General features: G+C 46.1%; 1 protein-coding gene across 4 annotated transcripts in view; it reads right to left on the bottom strand.

Moving 5' to 3' along the window:
- The window catches only part of LOC147029797 (eukaryotic translation initiation factor 4B-like), a 186396-nt gene that overhangs the window by 105640 nt on the left and 54564 nt on the right, over positions 1 to 26192 (bottom strand). For all 4 annotated transcript variants that reach the window (XM_085873131.1, XM_085873132.1, XM_085873129.1 and 1 more), the window contains exons 7-9: positions 20671 to 20832; positions 20131 to 20283; positions 17821 to 17976 (exon numbers count right to left, since the gene is read on the bottom strand). In XM_085873131.1, the coding sequence (XP_085729257.1) occupies positions 17821 to 17976; positions 20131 to 20283; positions 20671 to 20832 (471 nt within the window). The remainder of the gene's footprint in view (positions 1 to 17820; positions 17977 to 20130; positions 20284 to 20670; positions 20833 to 26192) is intronic.

Here is a 26192-nt window from a genome sequence, read left to right as displayed (position 1 = left end):
ATTGAAAGGGGACTGACATTGCACCCTGTGCTGTTCTGTACTGGAGAACAAACTTATGAGATGGTGTATCTTGGTCAAACTCTTGAAATGTCATCAATAAAATGCAAATGTTTCAATTAGCAATTGTTGGTTTGTTTTATTTTGAACTGTTACAATTTTATTACATTTCAAACAAGTGGTAAGTTTCTTTTGCGTTTCAGAATAGATTACATACTTTACTCTATTTTGAAAAGGGAACTGATAATCGTGATAATGACAAACTCAGAAAATGTAGTCAAATTATTGCAGACTTCACTTCGAAGCGGCTACGGTTTACTGTCTACTACCATTCTACCAGGAAACATGGTACACGCATACATCAGTCTAGTACAATATGTGTTTCTGAGCTCAAGTGTACTGGCTCTGGATCAAGAAGTCAACACTTTTGCAAGCAATGCGACTTTGCATTTGCACATTCTAAGCTTGGCCGATATCTCAGTCTGTGACTACTGCGTCTGTCTACTGGCATTCTCCTTCACAAGCACACAGTCCAGTGCATAGCAGATTAGCCTTCTTGCATTTGCAGCGGTTTTGACAGCCGTTTTTGCAGCCGCACGACACCAGCTCGAAGCAGCTTTTTGAAGCCTCAGGGAGTGTGGTCCAGAGCGGTTCGTAGGACCCATCCTCTGTTTACCGCCAGCCCCAGCTTGTTGGTGATGGAAGCATGGGTTGAGGGACCAAGACCTGCCCCCAGACATCACCACCCTGGAAGACTGATCTCTTCACATGGTGTTCCAAAGCATCGTAGGTAGGTGGGATGTGCTGGACGGAGTTCCTCTTGGCGAAGAGTTTCTTTCTGGCCTCGTTGACGTCCGTATATGGACTGGTGCGGTCATCGAGGAGCACCACAAACCTTTCAATGCAGTGCATTGGGTCATCCTGGATGTTGACTGGTGTGGTGGTCAGGGTCACAAGAGAATCTGTCAGTTCTGGAAACGAGTTCCATGTGGCCCAGGCAGATTTCTTCCCATGCCCCACGAATGCTGATACCGTGTCACATCCGGTCGTGGCGTGGAAGACAGGGAGGGCATGTGCCTTCTGTGGACCGAGGGAGGCAGCTATTTCATGGGCAGGGATGTAGCGGTAGTTCTTGCCCGTCCCAAAGGCAATCCAGAGTTCAACCACGCATGGTAGTGCCTGGGCTACCATCACCGCCAAGACGACGACGTCCGTGTCGACGGTTCGAACTTGAATCCGACGGTGGTCATGTTCTGCAGCATGGGCCGCATGTAGCATGATGCGAGTGTCCGCCTCTTCTTGACCGCAGAGCCAGAGAGCTTTCATCTTCCTGCCTCGGAAGGCAGATGACTGCTTCACCATCAGTGACTACCAGCTCCTTTGCCTCATCATGGAAGGACTGCACCAGCACATCGGACAGGAAGGTGAAGAGCTCCACCTTGTTTGCGTCAACACGTAGGAAACTCTGCCAGTTTCCTGGTATGGCTGCGTTGCTCACTATGCGCCGTCGCACCCCTTTTCCTTGTTTCTCCCTTGTCACCGTCTTCAAGGAGCCATCTTTGTAGCTATCCCAAACGAGGTCGAGACGTGAAGCACGACGTTGCTGCCCCTCGACGTATGGGATGACGACTTGGTGGGCATATTCTTCAAATGTCTTGGCAGTGCCAGGCTTCAACATCCGCACGATGACAGCGCCGTCAAGGACAACAGAAGTGACAGCAGGTGCATCAGACAGCTTCAGCAATGCCTTCAAGGCACACCAGCAAGTCACTTTTGCTACCCAGGTGTAGCTTACCTGCATCAGATAACGCGGGAGGGTATGCTTGATTTTCATGACGGAAGAACTCGTCCAGGTTCTCATCGCGGTTCTGGCAGCCTATGTAGAGCCTTGCAAATAAGGCCATATCATTCTTCACAGATGCTTCCTTTCCTTTGGGTGCTTTTGGTCTTCTGTCTGTTCCGAAGAGGGGGAGTTTGTTCCTCTTTATAGGTTCGTCAATAGTCTTGGTTCTGTCGACGAGGCAATCCTTTGAGTATGCCTGAAACTGTTCTTGTCCAATCTGCTTGGCAGTGCGAACTGTTTCAATCAATGCAGGATCGGCAATCTCCTTGGTGTCTCGGACCAGCAAATCTGGACTAATCCTCCTCGAAGGGATTCCCCAGCTCTTCAATGACAGCCACAAGTGATTGTACATCTTTGGCAAATGCTTCCTGTGCACGCGGTGTTTCTTCATGGTGACGTGTCTCCTCATTGGCATTTGGATGCATGTTCGCCTCCTCAAACTCCATGATCATTCTGGCCACCTCGGGTCCGGTGACCATCCAGTGCCTCAGAGCACTGGGATTGTCCGTCAGGCCAACAGCACCTCGAAAATGGATTTTCCCATAAAAATGACCATTTTTCCCCAATACAATGGTTGGAAATATAATAAATCAACACAAATGACATTAGTATTATTTTCCTTTGTAAATGCACATCACATGGAGTATTTATCACCTTTGAGAAACCTACAAAGAGAATAACAATGACAGATATCCTATGTTGTTAAAGTAGAATGGTGGCCATTTTGGAAAATGGCCACCAAAGCTGACCAAGGCAAAATCTCGAGTGGCTCCATGTCCAGAAATGTTCAGAATACATTAGTCAACATATGTACCAATGTTGGTGCTTTTATGAAAAGTTGAACAATTGGTTTGCTATGCTGCAGTACTACAAATTATAGCTTTTCGGGAAAGCACATCATCTCTGTTTGCAGAAAACAAAATGAAGCCTCCAAAGAAAAGAACTCCATCCCTACAGTCAAACATGGAGGAGGTATAGTGATGTTTTATGGTTGCTGTGCTGCCTCTGGCACTGGGTGCCTTGAATGTGTAAATGGCATCATGAAATCAGAGGATAAACAAGGCAGTTTGGAGCGCAGTATTCAACCCAGTATCAGAAAGCTCGGTCTCCGTCGAAGATCATGGGTTTTGCAGGAGGACAATGACTCCAAACACACTTCAAAAAGAATCCAGGAGTGGTTCAAGACAAAACTCTGGACTGTTCTGAAGTGGCCAGCAATGAGTCCAGATCTCAATCCGATTGAACACATGTGAGATCTGAAAACAGCAGTTGGGAGAAGGCACTCTTCAAATCTGGGAGAACTGGAGCAATTTGCACAAGAAGAGTAGGCCAAACTGCCAGTAGATAGGTGAAGGAAGCTCAACAATGGCAACAGAAAGTGCTCGACTGTAGATATTTTGTCCAAAGGCTACCAAACATTAAGTTGAGGATGTCAATAATTGTCAATGCCATTTCTATATATTTTCTGATTTAAAGGATATATTAAGTTCTGAATCAAAAACAAAGGTTTTGTAATATTAACAGTGAAATAAAGAATTGTGGAGACAAAATACTTTTGTTAATTTCAACTTATTTTTCAAGAAAATAGTTATTTGAAAAGACAAAAAAAAAAGAGCAAGGATGCCAATATTTTTGGACACAACTGCATGCATGTATGTACACTGATGAGCCAAAACATTATGGCCACCGACAGGTGACGTGAATAACAATGATTTTCTTGGTACAATGGCACCTGTCAAGGGGTGCGATATATTAGGCAGCAAGTGAACAGTCAGTTCATGAAGTTGATGTGTTGGATGGAGGAGAAATTGGCAGGAGTAAAGACCTGAGCGACTTTGACAAGGGCCAAATTGTTGTGGCCAGACGACTGGGTCAGAGCATCTCTGAAATGGCAAGGCTTGTGGGGTGCTCCCCATCAGCAGTGGTGAGTACCTACTGATAGTGGTCTGAGGAGGGACAAACCACAAACCAGCGACAGGGAGTTGGCGCCCATGGCTCATCGATGCGCGAGGGCAACGTAGGCTATCCCATCTGGTCCGAACCGACAGAAGGTCAACTGTGGCACAAGTCACAGAAAATTTTAATGGTTGTCACGGGAGGAATGTGTCACAATCCACAGTGCATTGCACACTGCTGCGTATGGGGCTGCGTAGCCACAGACCGGTCAGAGTGCTCATGATGACCCCTGTCCACCGTCGAAAGTGCCTCCAATGGGCAGGCGATCGTCGGAACTGGACCTTGGAACAGTGGGAGGTCGCCTGGTCTGATGAGTCCCATTTTCTTTTAGACCACGTGGATGGGCGCATACGTGTGCGCCGTTTACCTGGGGAAGCGATGGCACCAGGATGCACTGTGGGAAGACAAGCTGGTGGAGAGAGTGTGATGCTCTGGGCAATGTTCTGCTGGGAAACCCTGGGTCCGGCTATTCATGTGGACGTCAATTTGACACGTGTCACCCACCCAAACATCGTTGCAGACCAGGTAAACCCTTTCATGGCAATGGTATTCCCCGATGGCAGTGGCCTCTTTCAGCGGGATAATGCGTGTTGCCACACCGCACACATTGTTCGGGAATGGTTTGAGGAGCATAATGAAGTGTTCACGGTGTTGCCCGGGCCCCCAAATTCTCCAGATCTCAATCCGATTGAGCATCTGTGGGATGTGCTGGACCGAAAAGTCCGATCCACGGCGGCTCCATCTCGCAACTTACAGGACTTGAAGGATCTCCTGCTCAAGTTTTGGTGCCAGATACCACAGAACACCTTCAGGGGTATTGTCGAGTCCATGCCTCGGCGGCATACGGAGGACCAACAGCATATTAGGCAGGTGGTCATAATGTTTTGGCTCATCAATGTGTGTGTGTGTGTGTGTGTGTGTGTGTGTGTGTGTGTGTGTGTGTGTGTGTGTGTGTGTGTGTGTGTGTGTGTGTGTGTGTGTGTGTGTGTGTGTGTGTGTGTGTGTGTGTGTGTGTATGTATGTATGTATGTATATATATATATATATATATATATATATATATATATATATATATATATATATATATATATATATATATATATATATATATATATATATATATTGTTACGGCCACAGGTATCGAGTGTATTAAGAGGGAGTTCATCCCCGTTTCTCCTCAGAAGAGCTGGACCGAGGACCACAGCTCACAATTAACTTTGTGATACGGTGGGTTGCTTTAGAACCACGAATGCCAATCAGTTAACCACGAGTTCCAGTGTCCACCGTCTAATTTTGCCGTTTAACTCGAGGTCACGTGGCTTCCTCAACGGGGAGCGTGCCCTCGGCAAAGCACCAATCTTATCTTGATTTGATCTTATTTAGGGCGGCCAATCGTTTACCGCTGGTGCGTGCCGACTGTTACAGGTAAATTAGTTTGGTAATTACCTCCCAGTCTATCTAGGTTTGGACAATCTTGGATCAATGGAAGGAAAGTACAAGCATGGACAGGATGAAACGTCAACAAGGAATTTATTAATAAGGAAAAAATAAATAAAAAGAATTGTATTTCCTTGTGGTGAAAATAAGTAAATTCAAATCAATCAAAATAAACTCAAGCAAATAACGAATTAATCAGGCATTGATAGAAAAAGAGACAAAGAGCAGAGATGCTTATCACGATGCCGTACTTAACGATTAAACACGAGACAAGGGTACCCAGCAGATCATTCAGGAGAGGAAGAGAAATCCGGTCTTGGCTCACCAAGTAGAAGTCATCATGCGTCAAATAAAATAGCCTGAAATGTGTGAGCATGCCTTGGTCCACTGCCAGTGCCCTGCCTTGCCGTGTTCCCACTCGCAAACAGGCTTGAACACCAATCAACATCACGTCGCAACCCCCAGGAACCAAGGACGCCAAGAATCAGGTAAGCTAAGAGCAGGTCTCGAGCAGAACCAGCATTAACAGTCCGAGCGTCACCCACCGTCAGGAGCCACCAGGGGCCACAACCAACGGACAGCTGTAAGAAGCTGTGAGGTGCTGAGGCGCTGCGAGAAGCTGTAAGGCGCTGAGGCACTGTGAGAAGCTGAAGTGCTGTGAGACTGTCATCAGCGATCAGAGCTGCAAGACTGCAAGGCCATCTCCAACTGTCACAAGCTCACCAACGGCCTGACTGGTACTGACTGGAGCTGAAAATAGCAGTCACCAAGTTGTCACAAAAACTCAGAGCTGTAAGAGGCTGCAACCAGCTGTCAGTCGCCAACTGACACAAAAAATGGTCCTCGACGTTTTTATAGGCAGGCTGTTTGGGCGGAACCTCAAACAGATTTCAACCAAATCCACCTTGCTTATTGGCGCATCGTTGCATGTTACCAACTGCCAATCTCGCAATCATTGCAACGGCGACTGGACGAATGGCAGAAAGCAGCCATTTGCCAGAATTACCGAGCGAAAATGTGAAGCGCTCATAAAATATCAACAACAACCATTCACAGAGCTGCCAAACGTCGATGGGAAAAGGTGGGCATCTTAAATGATGCACAGCCATATTTGATCATCAGAATAACTGCTCAGGAAAAGCCCATGGTGTGCTTAATCAAATGTCCTGTAAGTCCAGGGTGTAAAGAAATCGTCCACCTCCAAGCCAATGTGTCCTGATGGAAAGGGGGGGACGAGTCTCCATTGAGCTAACATCTCACATGCACGAATGTGTCTGTCGTAAGGAGAAAAAAAACCATCCCATAAGAAAGGGAATCTATTCTTTACCCTTCTCAACACATCAAAGTTAGAATCTCACCAGACATGGGGATGGGTCTATCCTGGACATGCATTAAGGGAAATAACTGTACGAGGACCTAAATGCTCGTATGCATTAGTCAGATCCGATTCTGAAATCCATAACAATATATATATATATATATATATATATATATATATATATATATATATATATATATATATATATATATATATATATATATATATATATATATATATATATATATATATATATATATATATATATATATATATATATATATATATATACATAAATAGGCCATGCGCCAGATATGGTCACAGTGCACCCCCCCACCCCTACCTCCCAGCAAACCCATGTTTTTCTGAATCCCCTGGATATACTGAACACAAATATGAATGTTAACATTGAAAATTTTGGGATGCACTACCTGTTTTGACCTTTTGAATAGCGGTACCCTAAAATTATACTTTTATCGATTTACGTCAAATTAAATTTTGCGGATGGATTTCAAAATGGCATGCAGAAGGCCCAAATCATATCCAATACACATGTATGATGCATCAAATTGAAGACAATTGCATTCTGATCATCTGTATATGTCTAACAGTGTTGTACAATAAAACTAAATGAAATTATGTACATTTGAATATATATATATTCCCTATCTTTCGAATAAACACAAAATCAACACTCTGGATTCCTCAATGGATATATTTGACATTATATGAATTTTATTGCAGGTACAGACTATTTAATGATAGTGAGAAACAGTTTTAATTGCCTTATATTTCTTGAAATATGAGACGTACAGGAATGGTGTCGGTGTTGGAATTGGCCGTATCCTGAACGGAAAGCGAGTCGTCACAGTCGACATTTGTTTACATATTATTTAAGATTTATTTACAAAACATTCATGTTGAATGTTTAACTGAAGATAACAGGTTAGTTAAGATGTATTTTCAGGGCGCGGTAATTTGGTCACAGGAAATTTGGTCACGGGAAACTTGGTCACGGTAAAACGGTCACAAGGTAATTTGGTCACAGTAATTCGGTCACGAGGTAATTTGGTCACGGTAATTCAGTCACAAGGTAATTTGGTCACGGTAAAACGGTCACAGTAATTCGGTCACGAGGTAATTTGGTCACGGTAATTCAGTCACAAGGTAATTTGGTCACAGTATTATTATTAATATTTACTGCATTTAAGGCCAGTAAGGCCCAAGAGCAGTAATAAATATTTTCATTTCATGGCTGGCGAATCTTGTTGGCATAATGACGTATTGATCAAGTTTACTGACTACTATAATGGAATCGATTCTGTCTCTCTCAACTTTTAAATTCCGATTCCATTATAGTAGTCAGTAAACTTGGTCAATACGTCATGATGCCAACAAGATTCGCCGACCATGAAATGAAAATGTTTATTACTGCTCTTGGGCCTTACTGGCCTTAAGTGCAGTGAATAATAAATATTAATAATAATACCGTGACCAAATTACCTTGTGACCGAATTACCGTGACCAAATTACTGTGACCGAATTACCGTCACCAAATTACCTTGTGACCGTTTTACCATGACCAAGTTTCCCGTGACCAAATTACCTACATTCGTATTTTCTTTCGCATGGTATGACTACTGATAAGTTTTAATTAATGGTAATCAAGTTAATCAAGTAAGATAATCAAATTATATATTCCAATCCAACTCAGAAATATTTAAGAATGTGATACAACATTGCAATAATTAACACCGAATGAAAATATGAAGTTTCAAGTCCTGTTTCCTTCTATTTTCAGGTTCGTACTAGCTGTGCACAACATAGTCAACTGATGTCTGACCAGCAAGTAGCAGAAGGCGGCCAGGAGTGAGAAGACCCACCTCCCAAGCGTCGGAAAGATGATAGTCATGGAGGCTCGAAGTCCCAATTGGAGCCCAAATGCATTGTGCACATCCCTGGGTTACAATATGCCCTATGGTGCTATTATCCACAACCAAGGATTCCACAGCCCGACTAGCAAGGTTGAAGGAGATCTGAGACAAGAGACTGGCGCAACCACATGGATCAGTCCAAGGTATGACCAGTACCTGTGACCTTATACCAAATTACCTTACTGAGTTTCACAGATATCACAGGTAATGCTATCAACGATTTACCATGAACCTCAGTCGCCTCTCCACTCCTTCAGATCCATCTACTCCATCTTGCTCTAAGTTAAGTTGGAGGGATTCATCAAGGGACAAGGTACTGTTTTCATCCGATTGCATCTTCTGTAAGTCAAAGGGGAGAATAAAGGTCAAGATCAAAGGGACACACACCACTGAAGGCTTAAGCCAGTTTGAGTGTGACGGATGGCGAACAGTTCTCGAAGTAGCTGAAAACAAATGTGACGAGAAATTACTCACACGGAGAAGAGGTCATGATTTGTTTGCTACAGAAGCGAAGTATCACAAATCCTGCCGGGTTGTCTACACACAGAATCCAGAGAAATGGAGGAGTACAAGCACAGAGGACAAGGAGAGACAAACAAACTTGGCACAAGCACACAGTCAGGCCTTGGCAGAAGTTCAGAAAGTCGTATAAAGATATATCATTAGAGGCAAACACATGATCAAACTGTCAGAGCTTTCCAGCATTTATATCGGCAGCCTACAGCATACTGATTTCACCAATCCCAAATTCCGTGGGGAAAACCATAAAGCTAAGTTAGAGAAACATGAGAAGTACAAGGACTCATTGGCATTCTGTAGATTACAGCACACAGGAAACTTCCAAACTTACATAATCTACAATGCAGACAGTGGCACAAGCGACGTGGTAAGATGTGCATATGAACTTGTTTCTCTTGATACGGTCTAAGAATCTGGTAGATATCTACATCGAATGATCCTTGACACTGAAGCCAATGAAGACCCTTTCTAGGCTGCCCAAGTTTGTACCAGTTCTAGGTGGATTAGGAGACACGTGGGAAGTACTCGACGAACTGATGGATGACCTGGACGAGTTTACATGTGCGTTATATGGAAGACCTCGTTCTCGGAGCGCCGATGAGTTGCGGTTTATAAAAATGAATGAGCTGTATGCAAAAGATGATGACCGTCTCTCCCGTTCCAGCATAGTTGACATGGGCACTCTCCCTCCATGCAAGAAGAGCCTGGAGCAACACATCTGGAGAGTCAACTTCCAACTTGGCATTTGGAAAAGAGCCCATGTTGCAAATCTTGAGATCCCTGAGCCAAGTGATGGACATGGGTAGATTTTAGTTGAGGGGAAGCTGGAGTCTCTTTGGTACGAGGGAAGGGTCCTGCCACAGCAGTTGGCAGACAACGCTGAAGATTCAGCGAACATCAATGTTCCTCGGACATCATTTTCCTCGGACATTCCAGACGAATCGGACTATCTTTATGGAGACAGCTCAGAGTCTGACAATGAGTAGGATTAGTTGCAATTCACGTTAACGACAGGAACATTCATTTATATTGGAGTATACTTCTGTTTTGAATTGTTTAGAATATATGTTGTATTTAAATACGTACGATGTTTGAGATTTGGTTATGTTATTTAGTTCCGTGAATATTGTATTCAATATGATGCGGATATAAGCACTATTTTATTCACTCTGAAACGTATGCTTTCTGCAGTCTGCATTGGCACTGTAAGTTGTAGATGTATGTTTGGAAATATGATGGATGAAAATGGGAAGAAATATGAAGGATAATGAAACAACATCTTTCTCATCTCAAGTCTGAACTCTCAAACCTCTCTCCCTCCTCAAAATCCTGGTGGCGTTTAATCAAATCTGTTTCTGGTGTATGTTCCCCCTCCATCCCCTCCCTTACCTCAAATGGCCGCACTGCTGATACCACACATGATAAAGCTGAATGTCTAAACTCGGTGTTTGCAGCCAAATCTTGTGTCCTAAACCCATCACTATCTCTACCCACTTTACCCAGTCGCACCCAACTGTCCCTGGACTCTGTATCCTTTTCTCCTGACAAGGTGGAGAGCTTGCTTTCAAACCTCGAGTCAGATTCTGCAACCGGTCCAGACGGCATCAGCCCACGTGTCCTCAAAGCCTGCTCTTCTGCTCTTGCTCACCCTATCACTGTTCTATTCACCCTCTCATTTGCCCAAGGTCATCTGCCATCTGCTTGGAAATCTGCTAACATCACTGCCCTGCATAAAAAAGGTGCAAAAACAGATCCCTGTAACTACAGACCAATCAGACTTCTCCCAATCATCAGCAAGGTTATGGAATCCATCATCGCTTCAGACATGAAATCCTTCCTCTTCTCCAATGGCTTGATTTCCAATCATCAATTTGGTTTCAGACCAGGTCACTCTACCCTGGATATGCTGCTTCTGCTCTCCCATCAATGGATGGAGGTCCTCAATGCCAGACAGGAAATCCGAGCCGTATCCCTGGACATATCACGTGCTTTTGACACAGTCTGGCACCCTGCCCTACTCACCAAACTCTCTTCCCATGGTATTCAAGGCCATCTCCACTCATGGCTCGCAGACTTTCTCTCCTGTCGCAGTCAATGTGTGGCCCTAAATGGAGTTCTTTCATCCCCTCTTCCTGTGCAGGCTGGAGTTCCTCAAGGTAGCGTTCTGGGCCCTGTTCTTTTTCTGGTTTTCATCAATGATCTCTCTGACTCTCGGGAAAATCCTCTATTTCTCTTTGCCGATGACTCCACCCTCTGCCGTACCATCTGTCATCCCTCAGACCGGCAAGCAGCAGCTTCTTCGCTCACTGCAGATCTGGATAAAATCACAAACTGGTCCAACACGTGGAACATGTCTTTCAATCCAGACAAATCTCACACTCTCACTATGTCTCTTCAAAAGGACAGTTTAGAAAACCCCCCCATCCACTTTCTCAACAACCCTCTGGAAGAAGTCTTTTCTTTCAAGCTTCTGGGTCTCACTATCTGCCATGACCTTTCCTGGGAAAGTCACATTTCCAACCTTGCCTCAAAAGCCAGTCGCCGACTGGGAATCCTCCGTCGTGCAAAGTCCTTCCTCGGCCCTCTTGAGCTCCTGACCACTTACAAAGCTTTTGTCCGTAGCCTGATGGAGTACTGCTCTCCCCTCTGGGCTGGTGCTCCTGCCTCCCACCTTTCTCGGCTTCACGCTGTCGAAATCAGTGCATTTAAGATCATTGGCATCTCCCGCAATGAAGCTGAGTCTTTGGGCCTCTCACTCAATCACCGCAGGTTGGTCGGTGGTCTTTCTGTCTTCTAACGACTCCTCTCCAGCCTTGCCCCCCCTGCTCTCTCTGCAATTTGCCCCCACTACATTTCCACAGGGCGCTCAAGGTCCGCCAACAACCCCCTTCTGGTAAAACTACCAAAATCACGAATCACTGCTTATCTTCACTCTTTCATTCCTCTTTTTTCCCGCCTTTGGAATAAACTTCCTCACTCTATTCTTTCCCATTCTTCCCTCCAGGCTTTCAAAACAGCTGTTCGTCACCACCTCTTATCTTCCCCCATCCAAATCCTCGATCTTTTCTACCCCCGATAATCCACCCAAGCCCACTTCCTTCAATTCCCCTGCTTTCCTTCCTGAAAGTCCCTGTAATGTCCATCTTCTCTTCGCCATGTTCCCTGTCCCATCCCCATCCTTCGCCCTTCCACAGTTCACCTAATATGTCTGTTCCCCACTGTTTTGTCCCTTCCACTCCCACCCCTCTTGTCTCATGCCCCCTTGCTGTGAGTTGTGTGTTAGCTCTCATACGAGCCTCGACAAGGTATACAAAAAAAAAAAAAAAATACTGCACATAAAATATTCTTGTATTATAGGTAACTGACATGATCTGGATTATGGTGATATAGAGTGGAAATGTTTATGTGCAATGAAATATCTTGTAGTTTGGTGATACTGATGGTGGCCATTTGGATTTTTTGGTTGCTTTCAAACGATACTAATAAATAATATTTTGTGTGGTATTATAACTAATTCTCTGTAATCATGGTAATAGTTTGTCAAGTAATGTTCCATAAAAGTGACCACAAATGTGTATTTCGTCAAAATGTGGTCGATTGAAAACATTATTTGTCTGAATACCCGTTTGATGCTTATTGTGTGATAACGTTGTATATTTTCATAATAGTTGCTTGATATTTTCGAAAAATAAAAGGTAATTCATACCGTTTCTCACTATCATTGAATAGTCTGTACCTGCAATAAAATTCATATAATATGAAATATATTCATTGAGGAATACGGAGTGTTGATTTTGTGTTTATTTGAAAGATAGGGAATATATATTCAAATGTATATAATTTCATTTAGATTTAATGTACAACACTGTTAGACATATACAGATGATCAGAATGCAATTATCTTCAATTTGATGCATCATACATGTATATTGGATATGATTTGGGCCTTCTGCATGCCATTTGGATTCCATCCGTAAATTTAATTCGACGTAAATCAATCAAAGTATAATTTTAGGGTACCCCTATTCAAAAGGTCAAAACAGGTAGTGCATCCCCAAATTTTCAATGTTAACATTCATATTTGTGTTCAGTATATCTAGGGGATTCAGAAAAAAACATGGGTTTGCTGGGAGGTGTGGTGCACTGTGGCCATATCTGGCCCATGGCCTAATACATGTATGTATATATATATATATATATATATATGTATATATATATATATATGTATATATATATATATATATATATATATATATATATATATATATATATATATATATATATATATATATATATATATATATATATATATATATATATATATAAAAAAAAAACACACACACACACACACACACACACACACACACACACACACACACACACACACACACACACACACACACACACACGCACACACACGCACACACGCACACGCACACACGCACACACACGCACACACGCGGGGGTGGGGGGGGTGGGGGGGTGCTTACACATTAAAAGCAACAACTGTACTGTACTGAAATGGGAGATGCTTAGCAGGCAGACACGAGCGGAGGACAGTCGAGCCGAGCTGTGTTGTACAAGTGCGAGCGCGGGTGTACTCTGCCCGGCGGCTCCCCTTTATTCCGTATTCGGCACACTCACGAGCCGGGCGACTCCAGTATTACTACGACGCCTCAGACGGCGCGCACACCCTATATCCCTTGCAGATACGATAATCACCACGACCACTCCTCCCATCATCACGCCCATCATGCATCATCATCATGCCCCTCCCCGTAGGCCCGCAGACTACACCACACTCCTCCCTCCTAAAAGTATGATTATTAAATGACCACCAATATAAGAAGCATTATAAGGACTTCGGTATAATAATCATGAAAATAAAATGACCAATAGCGAAGTATAATAGCACACCACATCATATAAGGTGTCGATGCGAGCGAGTGGAGCAGCAAAGGCCAGGTTCCAAAGACGGAGGTGCACAAAGCACCCACCAAATTCTGACCGCGTTACCGATATGAAGCAGCAAAATGAGAAGCACAGCAGCACTACGCAGCAAAAACGCCCCCAGGCGGCCCATGCTGACATGGCCCTCGCCGAGGTCGTGACGACCTTGCGAGCCAACCTCCCCCGGCACCATCAAACGCCTCCGGCCCACTCCCCCCAGGCAGACCCGACGTAGATAAACATTCCGAGGCCGGAAGCCCGCCGTCTGGAAGCCGTGGCGCCAGCCTTGATCGACCTTGGCCGGGGCGCTGAACAGCGCCGCTGGCTGTATGCATTTAATGCTCCAAAACAACTCACGCACCACAATCAGTTGAGACGCCAACGCCCGTCCAAACGGCCTTGAGCGAACACAGAGAGCTGCGCTCGCAACCAGAGGTGGGGGCAACGCCGACCAGGGCACCAATCTTGGTCCTGAGTCGACCTCCGAGACCCACACGGCCGCTAGACGGGAGCAACTCCACTTAAACCACACTGCAATCATAGGCTCGTTATAAATCACTACGAACATTATTCGAAGTATTGCAAACTCATTTTTCCGTACAGCGCGCTTTTTTGATAAAATCCCAGCACATGACAAAGCAATTACCTGCGGCCTGGGGCAACTGGAGGCCAATAAACCTTCTTTATTCGCCCCCACATCACATTGATCATAACACCAACTCCATTGACTGATCCCCGCCAAATCCACTTTCACACGAGAACTGCTGGCATTTATTTCAACAACGTTAAACTGCATCACTAGAGCAAGGAAAAACATATATGCCCTGAACAACAACCCACAACCCACATCACGAGTCCGTTTCTTGGTTGTCGACTTGATGTTGCGACTCGCGACTCCCTTTAACGCCACGGGCTCACCGCCACCTGTTGAAGCTGCCTGAACAACACTGACGCGCATTGCCTCACGAACCCTGCCGAAGCGCGGGAACTCATCGCGAACGAAGCGCGGGAACTCATCGCGAGAGCTGATACGGCTCTCACCGCTCCCGAACTGCACATCACCGCCGCAGGCAGCAACGAACGGTCGCTCCCGCTGCATCGACGCGGCTCCCGCCGCCAGAGCCTCGCCCTCGGTACTCGACGAAGGTCTCGAAGAGAGCACTGGCACATCTGGAGGTACGAACCGGAACCCGTTCCGACCCAAAAGGGTCCGGCTCGCCGGGTCCGGCTCCTGCTCCGGCTCGCCGGCATCGTCATACCCCGGCTGCAGGCTGATCTCCAGGTCACCGGGGTCCTGCTGCGGTGCCCCTTCGCTCCCGGTGCGACCGTGCTGCGGTGCCCCTTCGCTCCCGGTGCGACCGTGCTGTGGTGCGCGCCCTCGTCCCGCACCGCTAGGCGCGCGAGCACCCTGCGGCACTTGTGCGGTCACCGCGTGGCCCTCGGGATTAGCCGCCATGCTCCAGCTGGAGCTACTCATTACGTCCTGGCCAGCAATGGCGCGGACATCCGTGAGTGTCTGCTCGACAGATGAAGCAGTCGCGACCGCCGAGTCGAATGTGATGTCGGTCAACCGTAGGATGGCTGCTCGCAGACCAGAAATAAAACGATCTCTGAACCGTGCCGCACGCTCCTCTGTCGTGAATTTGCACGGCACAGCCGAATGCGATGCGCGGCCAGCACGAGTGGACTCAATTCGACACCCGATCCGTGCCTCGCTCACTTCCCCCCCCCCCCCCGCCACTGACCTTGTCATCTCCGGATCAATTGCAAGCAGGTTTCGACCCGGGACGGAAGGATCGCTTCGCACACCGCAATCTATGACCGTAACAATGGGCGATGACCCTCGGCCCACACACCGTAGACGACCTCGAGAGCTCAGACCGCCGTCCGAGTGATTGCATTGCCACGCTCGCCCACGACCCGCGCCGCAGACCGTGCGCATGGCCGTGCGTGCCTGGCCCATCGCGATGACCCCTAGACCATCTGCTGTGCCCCGACCATCGAGACCTCGGGCATTCTCCAGAGCTTGCGCGACGTCCCACGCCGCGTTCGAGCCGAAACGCGTGTCCTCGACAAAACGAACAGGAAAATGAACCAAACGAACGAACGTTGCCCACTCGACGTGGCCGAAGTCGATTCCGACGAAGGCGGGCACGCGTACGTTTGCCGTGCACCGACCCCCTGCCATGTTCGCGCTGGCGAGACCTTTGGCTCCGTAGCTTGGAACCGCACGGGTCATTTGCCGCCCTTACACACGCCGATCCGAAGATCCTCGTTCTGAAATGTACTGAAATGGGAGATGCTTAGCAGGCAGACACGAGCGGAAGGACAGTCGAGCCGAGCTGTGTTGTACAAGTGCGAGCGCGGGCGTACTCTGCCCGGCGGCTCCCCTTTATTCCGTATTCGGCACACTCACGAGCCGGGCGACTCCAGTATTACTACGACGCCTCAGACGGCGCGCACACCCTATATCCCTTGCAGATACGATAACCACCACGACCACTCCTCCCATCATGCATCATCATCATGCCCCTCCCCGTAGGCCCGCAGACTACACCACAAGAACGAACAGTGCTTCCCCATCGTCTCGGGTCACTCATCTACATTTGATTTTTTTTCATTTATCTACATTTGCATTTACGGACACTTTCTGATGGTTCTGTGATTTTTCCTTGTATGTCGACTTTGTTGTCTGTCTGCATGCAAAATGACTGTACTTCCCCATTGTCGTGGGTCATTCACCTGTATATATATTTTTTTATTTGCAGATGCTTTCCAATGATTGTTTTTGTTTTTTTTCGTGGTGTGTTGGCTTTGATGTGCGTCAGCAAGCGAAATTAATTTTCCCCGTCACTAGGAAGGTAACGAACTTTAATATCAATCAGTCAGCGAGTCAGAATGAGCTATAATATATTGTGTATATATACATATACATGCTAGCAAAGGCATCGGCACATGTCGATATACATTCCAGGAGTGGGGGGGGGGGGAGCAGGAAGGATGGGGGAAAGAAGGGGATAGTGAGGGGGCGAGGGGGTATTCTGAATATACGTTTGAAAGGTGGACTTGAGGGAAAATGGGGGAGGGGAATGGTCCCATTCTGCCAACATTATTGCAGGATTGAACAAAATTGGATATGTTAAAACAACACGTTGAAACGTGTCATACTAAACACCCATGCACTGCTCAGAGATGACCGTGGGGGTGGAGGGGCTCTGGGGAGGAGGTAAGCACGAGGGAAGGGGAAGGGAAAGGAAGGAATTGCATTTTCCTTCAATTGCTGAAAAAGCCACGCCAATGTTCGTGCCTATATTGAATTTCTTAACCTGAGACCAATTGAGGAATTTATCCAAGTCGCAGTTGCAACAGCTTTAAAAAAAAAAAAACAATTTTAAAAACAAACAAACAAAAAAAGCTTCCATTTGTCCAATTCGCACATTCTTTAACACCCCTTCCTCTCCTCGACCTCCGTGAAGTTGTATGGTGCTGGAGGGATTTAGGACGTGAAGAGTGGAGAGCATGAGTGGAGGGGAAGGCAGTGGCAGGAGAAGGGAAGGCAGCATAAGGGAAAGGAGGCGTACCAGGGCATTACCGGGGCAATAAAACATGCTCAAACAGAAATGTTTTCTTTTTAACCGCTGTGTTCTAAATAAAACCAGGCAGGAGAATTTAAGAATTAAAACTCACGTGATCCATATGGCAAAGGCTTGCCTGCATGCATGCCTGTTACCACTTCCCACCCCCAACACCATCGCCCCCCACCCATATGCGTTCCTCTAACCTGCTCGCAATCCATGCTAACCGTGCATGCGCACCGGATATGCACTCATCCTTTCATTCGCACACATGCACAGATTTCCCCACACCCGCACTGCATGGTGGCACATCCCGCGTAGCTTCGATTCCACAGCACATCTGCTCCACACGTACAGAAGCGCATGCTTCACGAGATGGCCGCATAACCTCCTCCACAGCGTCACACGCCAAGGGCCCATGTGCAACTTCGGGTTTGGACCATGTGCCTGCGAAACCCGCACACATGTAACCAAGCATGCAGGCACACACACACAAACACAAACACCCCACAGAAAGTCATTAGTACCACATCCATGTGCTGTCCACATACCTCTTCATTTTCAACAACTGCCAACTATTAATACATTGCAACAACTATTAATATTTTGTAATGAAAGCAGATCGCACAAAATGGTGAAAAAGAAAACTGTACGTAATTGCCCAGAAATTGACCCATGTGGACCGTATCGCCATGGCTTGCAAAAGCAGGTAAAAGGGCACGCGTTGCGCTCAATGAAGTTCCACTTCCTGCACATTCATTAATCCTTTCTTCACTAAATATAAATGTCCAAACATTCGAATAAACAGGAGCAATACCCCTGGGCACTCACCTGGTGAGTCAACCTGAAACGAAGAAAGTCAACATGGCACGGAATCAGCAAAATGTACCAACGAACCAATGTTATTGCAAATACCTATTTTGGGGGGGCATCCCCACATGAACCCCAGGGTACGATTTTTTTTAATGGTATGAATAAACTTTGGCACATAAAAGATTATGAAGGTTGTGGTTAAGTTTCATCGAAAGTGTGTAGTTTCGGAGAAGAAAGCAAATACCTCAATTGGGAAGCAACCCCACCCTGTAAACTCCCTCCGTACACCCCCTCAGACCCAGATTTTTAAAAATGCCGTTTACATATTTTGGTATATCACAGGTGATGAACGTTATGGTCAAGTTTCATCAGAATTGTGTATTTCCTTTTTGAGAAGAAAGCAAATACCTATTTTGGGGGGCAACCCCCCCCCCACAGACTCCTTTTGGGCCGGATTATATTTTTTTTAACGTCGTGAACAAACTTTGGTATATACCGGGTGATGAAGGTTGTGGTCAAGTTTCATCAAAATTGTGTGTAGTTTCAGAGAAGTTGTGTTTACAGACGGATGGACAGACAGATGGACAGACAGATGGATGGATGATGCATCATCCCATAAGCTCCCAGGAACTACGTTCCAGGTGAGCTGAAAATTAAAGTTTTACCTACATAAACACACTTGGTTATAAAAAAAAAAAAGCCATTTCGTTCAAATTTAGCTGCAGAATTCTGACACCTATTTAGTCCATGAGATCAGATTCTCAAATCAGATACTGCATAATATTTTGATTATATACTTTAATTGAAACTGCGAGCAGTGATGCAGGGACCCAAGCGTCCCTTGTCCACTATGGACACTGCTCGATCGCGTAAGCTCACCTGCCTAAATTCCAGACGAGCTAAAAATGAGTGGAACAAGTACTCTACTGCTATGAAATTTCCCAATTTAAACACAAATACTGCCAATAGATGTCAACAAACCAGCCAAAATATCTGCAGTGTGAAGATGACAACTGCTCATCATGGGCATGCTCATCTAATCGGTTCAAATTAATTTAAAATAGAGATGAAAGTGTACAGAATGGAGCACATGTGGAAAGACCCATCAACGCCATCTTCTTCGTTGATATGCACACAAGGCTGCAGAGTAGCATCATTGGCTGAGGGCACGGCTGGGCCGCTGATGCAATACCTCTGCTGGTTAGGGCAGGAATTGGGAATTTGGCCATGGTACTGGCGATAACTCACCTGCTCTTCACAAAGGACAACATGGGATCTTTAACGTCCATTAACGAATACTGCCAGATGGGACACCATGCATCGGAGGGACAGCACACATCTTGATGAATCACCTTGCCTGTGAAACACCGGGATGACAGTTTTCGCTGGGTCGGGATTCAAACCCAGGCTCGAGAGCTTCGAGGCAAGTGTGCATACCTCTCAGCCATTCGGTGAGCCCATCAAATCATTGAGCAACACAAACATCACGCAAGATCTCATTGTGACAGAGTGGAGTATTTTGTTTTTTTTCAGTTAAAATTAAGTCATGCTGAGTTTGTGAAAGTTTATCAAAAGTCAAGGTAAATTTTGAACCACCCTAACATATTGTGCTCAACACTACTTATATCATAATCTTGTCGTACAACACAACAGACGAGATGGCTATATTCTTGAAAATAAGCTATTAGCAACACTTCAAATGTTCATATCCATTCTAAACTTCTCTACTAATATATCCATTGGAACCACCTTGAACCAAGGTTTAAAGCAACTGGAAAAATTTCATACATTGTTCTCCTCTTGAATCAGCTCTCCATATGTAATCCGCCCTCCGTTCAAATTTGTCGCCAGGGCGATCACCAAACCAACGGTCATCATTTCTGGAGTCAATGACATCCCTCCGAAAGCCTGACATAGATGATCTCCAGCCACCGCTCACGTCTGCAGAACAGATATAGAATAAAATAAAATATTTTTTCTTTAAAAAAGGTGAAATCTAATATATCAGCACCAACAAAACTACTAACCAACACCACCATTGTCAAAGGACACCATGCACCACGAGATGTAAATTTTGCAATGTACAAGAAAAGGCAGAATGCATTTGTTATACATGCATAAACCACGAATAGCTTTGACTTATCAAAACGTACACAAGAAGGATAATAAAATTAAGCAAAGTTGGATATGGCCAACCATCGCGAAAATTAAAAACAAAGCTTGAAATGGATGAGACTTTAAGGAGCATAACAAAAAATATATATATATATATATATATATATATATATATATATAAAAAATATATCAGACAAACAATAAACAACACACCACGATCTATGTATCCTGCATTGTCTCTATCCCTTTCACGGTAGCCATTATTAAAACGTTCTCCACCATCTCTCGACCTGTCGAAGTCCCTTCTCGTTCCAAAGGCCCCATCACGTCCTCGCCCACGCTCTCGAGAAAAAGAAAAGCAATCTCGACCAGTCCCTGTGCAAAAAATGATGCAAATGCAAAACATACAAGATAATATAAAGCAACTCTTTGGGAATACATTTATGGGAATGGCAATCATGAAAGTCAAAACATGTGACAAACAGGTTAGAATAACAAACAAGCATCCAAATCATTACAAAATATTAAATACCACCATCCACCTACCCTGACCCACTCTCCCGATTATTCGTTGTGTTCAATCAAAGCCAATTTGGCTACAATAAAGTCAAAATGGTTGTCACTATGCCAGTGCTTTATCCATTATCACAGCAGACAACATGATGGAATCCAACACATGTAAACAAAACATCAGCAAAAAACACTTTTTCTTTGGAAATAAATAAATCGATAATGAAGTGACTTGAGTATAGCTTAAGTGTGACCACCATTAAGCAATGATGTGAGGGCTGAAAATGAAGAGATTCCAAAATACTAAACACACATTCTTTAAAATGACAAAGAAAACAAAAATTACTTTCAAAATATGTTTTTTCAATTAACAAAAACTTTTTTTTTATGGCAAAGAACATTATGACTAAAAAGTGCAACAGCTGAACTTCTTCATGGGAATTTTCAGATGAAAAGTGGTTCGAACACAAGCCAAATTAAAATAAAATATAATAAAATAAATCTTGCATGCTCAGAGATAGACTCAAAGAGTCCTGGTGCCTTGAAAAAGGGTGCCAAAATCTGTCTCGTTTTGTGCACAAGGATATAGTTCTCACCACATGATAGATCTCAGCGTACTGTTGAAAAATATTATCATGTCAATGCCGAATAACACCGACGCTGGACGGATGGACCGAACTGGCTTTTACTCCCTTGGACACGTCAATTAATGGAGCCTTGAGCACAGGAATCACAAGAAGCACACGAGACTCACAACTCTTTTAAAATGAGGTTTATTCCTGACTAAACAACCAGGGGATGATGAAATCATGACGTCATGACGGAGGACTATGACGACAGACTGTGGGGGGAGGGGGGGGGAAGGGGGGACATGGAATCGATAAATAAATAATTATATACACAAATAAAATCTAAGGCACCACAAATCGGATTCAAGCACAGACAGCGATGGCGAATGAGAAAACCCGGGTGAGGCCTCATCTCTCTGCTGGTGGACGAGGAGGAGCAGGTCCATGAGCAAGATTCTCGGAGCAGGGCAGGAACGCTTTCTGACTTGATCACATCAGGTCAGGTCAGGTATGGGAGCATGTGCTAGAACAGCGTGTCGCTGCGTCCACTTTCCGCCGGTACTCCAGGGGCCTCCATCTGGCCATCCCCCAGGCAGATGCCAGGCCCATCCCCATCTCCTTGAGATGATGGTCAACCTGCTGCAACCACGAGGCATGTGGTCGGCCCACTGGCCTCCTCCACTCATGAGACTCCCTCGCTGAGAGAATCTGGTGAGCAGGATCAGCATCAGGAAAACGAGCCACATGTCCATACAGCCGCAACTGACGCTCATGGACTATGCAGGTAACAAATCTCATCCGAGTCTCTCTCAGCAACCGCTCGTTGGACACAAAATCCGACCAGTGATAGCCAAGGATTCTCTAAAGAGACCTGGTACCAAAGGAATTAAGTCTCTGTCTCAGATCCTTGGTCAGAGTCCAAGTCTCGCATCCATAGAGCAAGAATGGAAGTACCAAGGACCTAAAGACTCGGACTTTCGTCCTCCCGCACAGGTACCGGCAGCACCACACCCCATGATCCAGTGAATCCATGACTCCCCAGGCCCGACCCAGACGTCGATTGACCTCTGACTCACAGCCAGCAGAGACATGAACATCACTGCCAAGGTAAGTGAATCTCTCCACGACCTCAACATCCTCACCACAAACAGACACAGACAGGACAGCAGCATCCAAGATGTCACCGAAAGCCTGGATCTTAGTTTTGACCCAAGAAACCCGTAATCCCAGCGGCTCCGACTCCTCTTTGAGCACCTCGAGGGACCTCAAAAGGATGTCTAGAGTCTCCACAAAGATGACTGCATCATCTGCAAAATCAAGGTCTGAGATCTTGACATTCCCAAACGATGCACCGCAGCTTGATCTCTCCAACATCCTCCCTAAAATCCAGTCCATACAAGTGCTGAAAAATGTGGGGGCCAGTACACACCCCTGAAGAACTCCAGTAACAACTGGAAATAAGTCAGAGATGGTACCACCACACTTCACAGCACTCTCAGTACCAGAGTAGAGTTCAGACATCAGATCGATCAGTTTTGGTGGCACCCCACGAAGACCAAGAATCCTCCAGAGGACATCCCGATTCACTGAATCGAACGCTTTACAGAGATCAACATAGGCTGCAAGCAGCCCCTGCCGAAACTCTCGTCTGCGTTCGGTGAGGACACGAAGGGCAAGGATACGGTCAATCGTTGACCACTTTGGTTTATAGCCTGAGTGCTCTGGACGCTGGTGCTCAAGCAGATGGTGGCGAACCCCATCAAGAATTATCCGAGCAAAGACCTTGCCCGGCACTGAGAGCAGCGTCACACCTCGGTAGTTGGCGATCACCCTTCCCTTTCCAGAGAGGGACAACAAGGCCACCCTTCCAGTCAGTTGGGATGATGCCTGTGTTCCAGGCAGAGCACAAAACTGCATGCAACGACACGAGTGCAGCATTTCCACCAGCCTTGAGAAGTTCAGCATGGATGCCACAGATCCCTGGAGCTTTGCCCCGTTTCAACTGGTTCACCGCAGCCCGTGTTTCCACAAGTGAAGGTGGACCACAGTTGATTCGAGGGTCAGCAACAGGGATTGCAACACCCTTGACGTCCAACTCGACAGCTGGGGGATCAGCCTGGTACAACCGCTCAAAGTAACCGGCCCAGCGAGCCTTCACTTCAGACTCCTCTGTCAAGAGCCGACCACTCTCTGCTCGAACTGCAGTGCTCCGAGGGATGGGCTTGGATGAACGTAATGCACGAATTCCCCTGTAAGCGGGACGAGAATCACCTGTCCACAGGTGATGCTCTACCCCTCACAGATTCCTCGCACATAGGCCTCCTTGTCCACCCTCAGTGCACGTACAGTTTTACGCCTCAGCTCCCTGAACAGCTCAGCTCTGCCATTCAGCCTGGCCCTGCGACTCTGGTCAATGGTATCCAGTGTCCCTTGAGAGACAAAATTCTTCTTTGCCCTGCGGTGAGCTCCAAGACATCCACCGGCATCATCAAGGACGGTGGTCTTGAAGGCACTCCACAACTCTTCAGGACCCCCCAAGCACCCAGACCCCCCAATTGTCCACTCAGCCTGTTCGCAAACTCCTCAGCTACTCTCTCATCCCTGAGCTTGCCAAAATCCAGCCGAGGCTGGGATGGTACCATTCTCCTGGATTTAAGCTGCAACTTCAGAGTTTGCACCACAAGCCTATGGTCGGTATTGAGGAACTGCACACTCAGGTATACCCTGCAGTTCTGGGTCATCCTCCAGTGACCATCAGTGAGCACCTTGTTACTCTCCTTTGCCACACCACCAGCGTTGGAATACCAAGTCCAGCGATGAGCTTGTGGGTGCTGAAACCATGAACCAGCCACCCTAAGTCCATGACTTCTTGCAAAGTCAAGGAACTTTGTGCTATTCTGTTTCATAGTTCCTGACCCATGGGGACCAACACACACCTCATAACCATCCCTATCAGTTCCAGTCGATGCATTGAAATCCCCCAAGACTAGAAGTGTATCTCGTTTGGGGCACTGATCAACCACAGACTCGAGTGTGGCGTAGAATGCATCCTTCACGGTGAGATCACTCGCCTCAGTCGGAGCATAAACAGAGACCAGGGAAATGACACCTAAGGAGTGACGAATCCTTAATCTCATAAAACGCTCGTTGACCGGTGTTACCTCAATTATCATTGGGGTCAGCTTATTGGACACAGCTAGAGCAACTCCTTGGGTATTGTAACTATCAGAGCGACCAGACCAATAGTAGGTGTAACCACCCACCATTATCTCGCCGCAATCCAGTCTCCGAACCTCAGAGAGAGCTGCAATCCCGATGTCCAAACGCTTGAGCTCAGATGATAACAGAGACAGGTGATCATCCTCTCTTCGGGATAGGACATTCCAGGCACCCACCCGAAGGGACCGCCTCAGGTTAACCCAAGAAGACCGCCGTCTGGTGGACGACACCTCAGCACCACTCCGACACACTCTTCCGCAATCTGACCCAGGGATGTTACCCGGTGGTTTCCCTCCTATCATCAAAGATTGGGGGTCCCGAAGGCTTTGCCCCAATCCCATCATCCGGTGAGCTGCCCTGCGAAGGGAAGCTGCACAGGAGGTACTCCCACGGAGTGGGTTTTCAGATTTTTTTGCTTTTTTGCGTTTTGCGGAATGAAGGGTTTTACAGTGGCCGGAGTGCAAATCCTGCCACCAACCTCCTCATAAAAAGTAACCCAACTGCAGGAGGACGTCCTCAGACACAGTTGGGCACTAGATATGGATGGCCGTTGGCTCACAAGGAGCTCCTCCGCCCTTTGACAGGTTTTGTTTTTAATCCTGCTGGGTGTCCATATCCAAACACCATCCTCACCAGAAAACCTGGTGGGGGAGACTGTTTAGTCGCCGACAACCCGACCATGGAACAGGTTAGTACAGGTTTGCATGGTACCTGTAGCAGGTCACAGATCGAACCTGACTTGATCACATCAAGATGGACTAACTACTCATACACAGACCATACCACTCTGTACATTTCTATCTATTCTTAAGTAATATCTTCCCCTATCTGCCACCCATCCCCCCCCACCCCCTCCAACTCACCACCCCCAGAACTTCAGCTCCTGCAAGATTCACTGCAGGGGCAAACAGCTCCAAGCCTTAACACTTAACCCCTCCTGATTTATTTCATTGAGGTTAATTAGGTGCGAGTCTGTGGGAAACGAGCTGTAGCTCACTTAGCTCTCCTCCTTATCGTACAACCCCCTTCGCTGCAAACAAGTCACAAATGTACGATTCTTATGTGCAGTTGTCCTCTCCTCGATCTCCTGGGGAGGGGAGAGAAAGGCTCCAAACAAAGTATTAAAAATAAAACAATAATAATTTTTTAAAAAGTGACCTACTTCATGGACCATATCAAAAAAACCATGAACATTTGTATAATAACCCGCCCTAATAGCCACATCCCCCAGTGGATGCCACAATTCTCCAGCATTACCTATGCAGTCAACCCAATTTGCCTATTCCTAAATTTAGCAAGCCCCATGCCTTCGTAAGCACAGCTCAAGGTGTTTGGTATCGAGTGAAATTTCCATCAACAACCATCACAAGCACAATACTCATCAATACTTATTTTCAGAGCCAGACAATGGTTTCATCTTTACACACTGCAGGCATG

Source organism: Eptatretus burgeri, chromosome 3, assembly GCF_056783735.1.
Source record: "Eptatretus burgeri isolate ZD-2024b chromosome 3, Ebu_testis_v1, whole genome shotgun sequence".
Lineage (NCBI taxonomy): Eukaryota > Metazoa > Chordata > Myxini > Myxiniformes > Myxinidae > Eptatretus > Eptatretus burgeri.
This window is presented reverse-complemented; position numbering and strand designations above follow the sequence as displayed.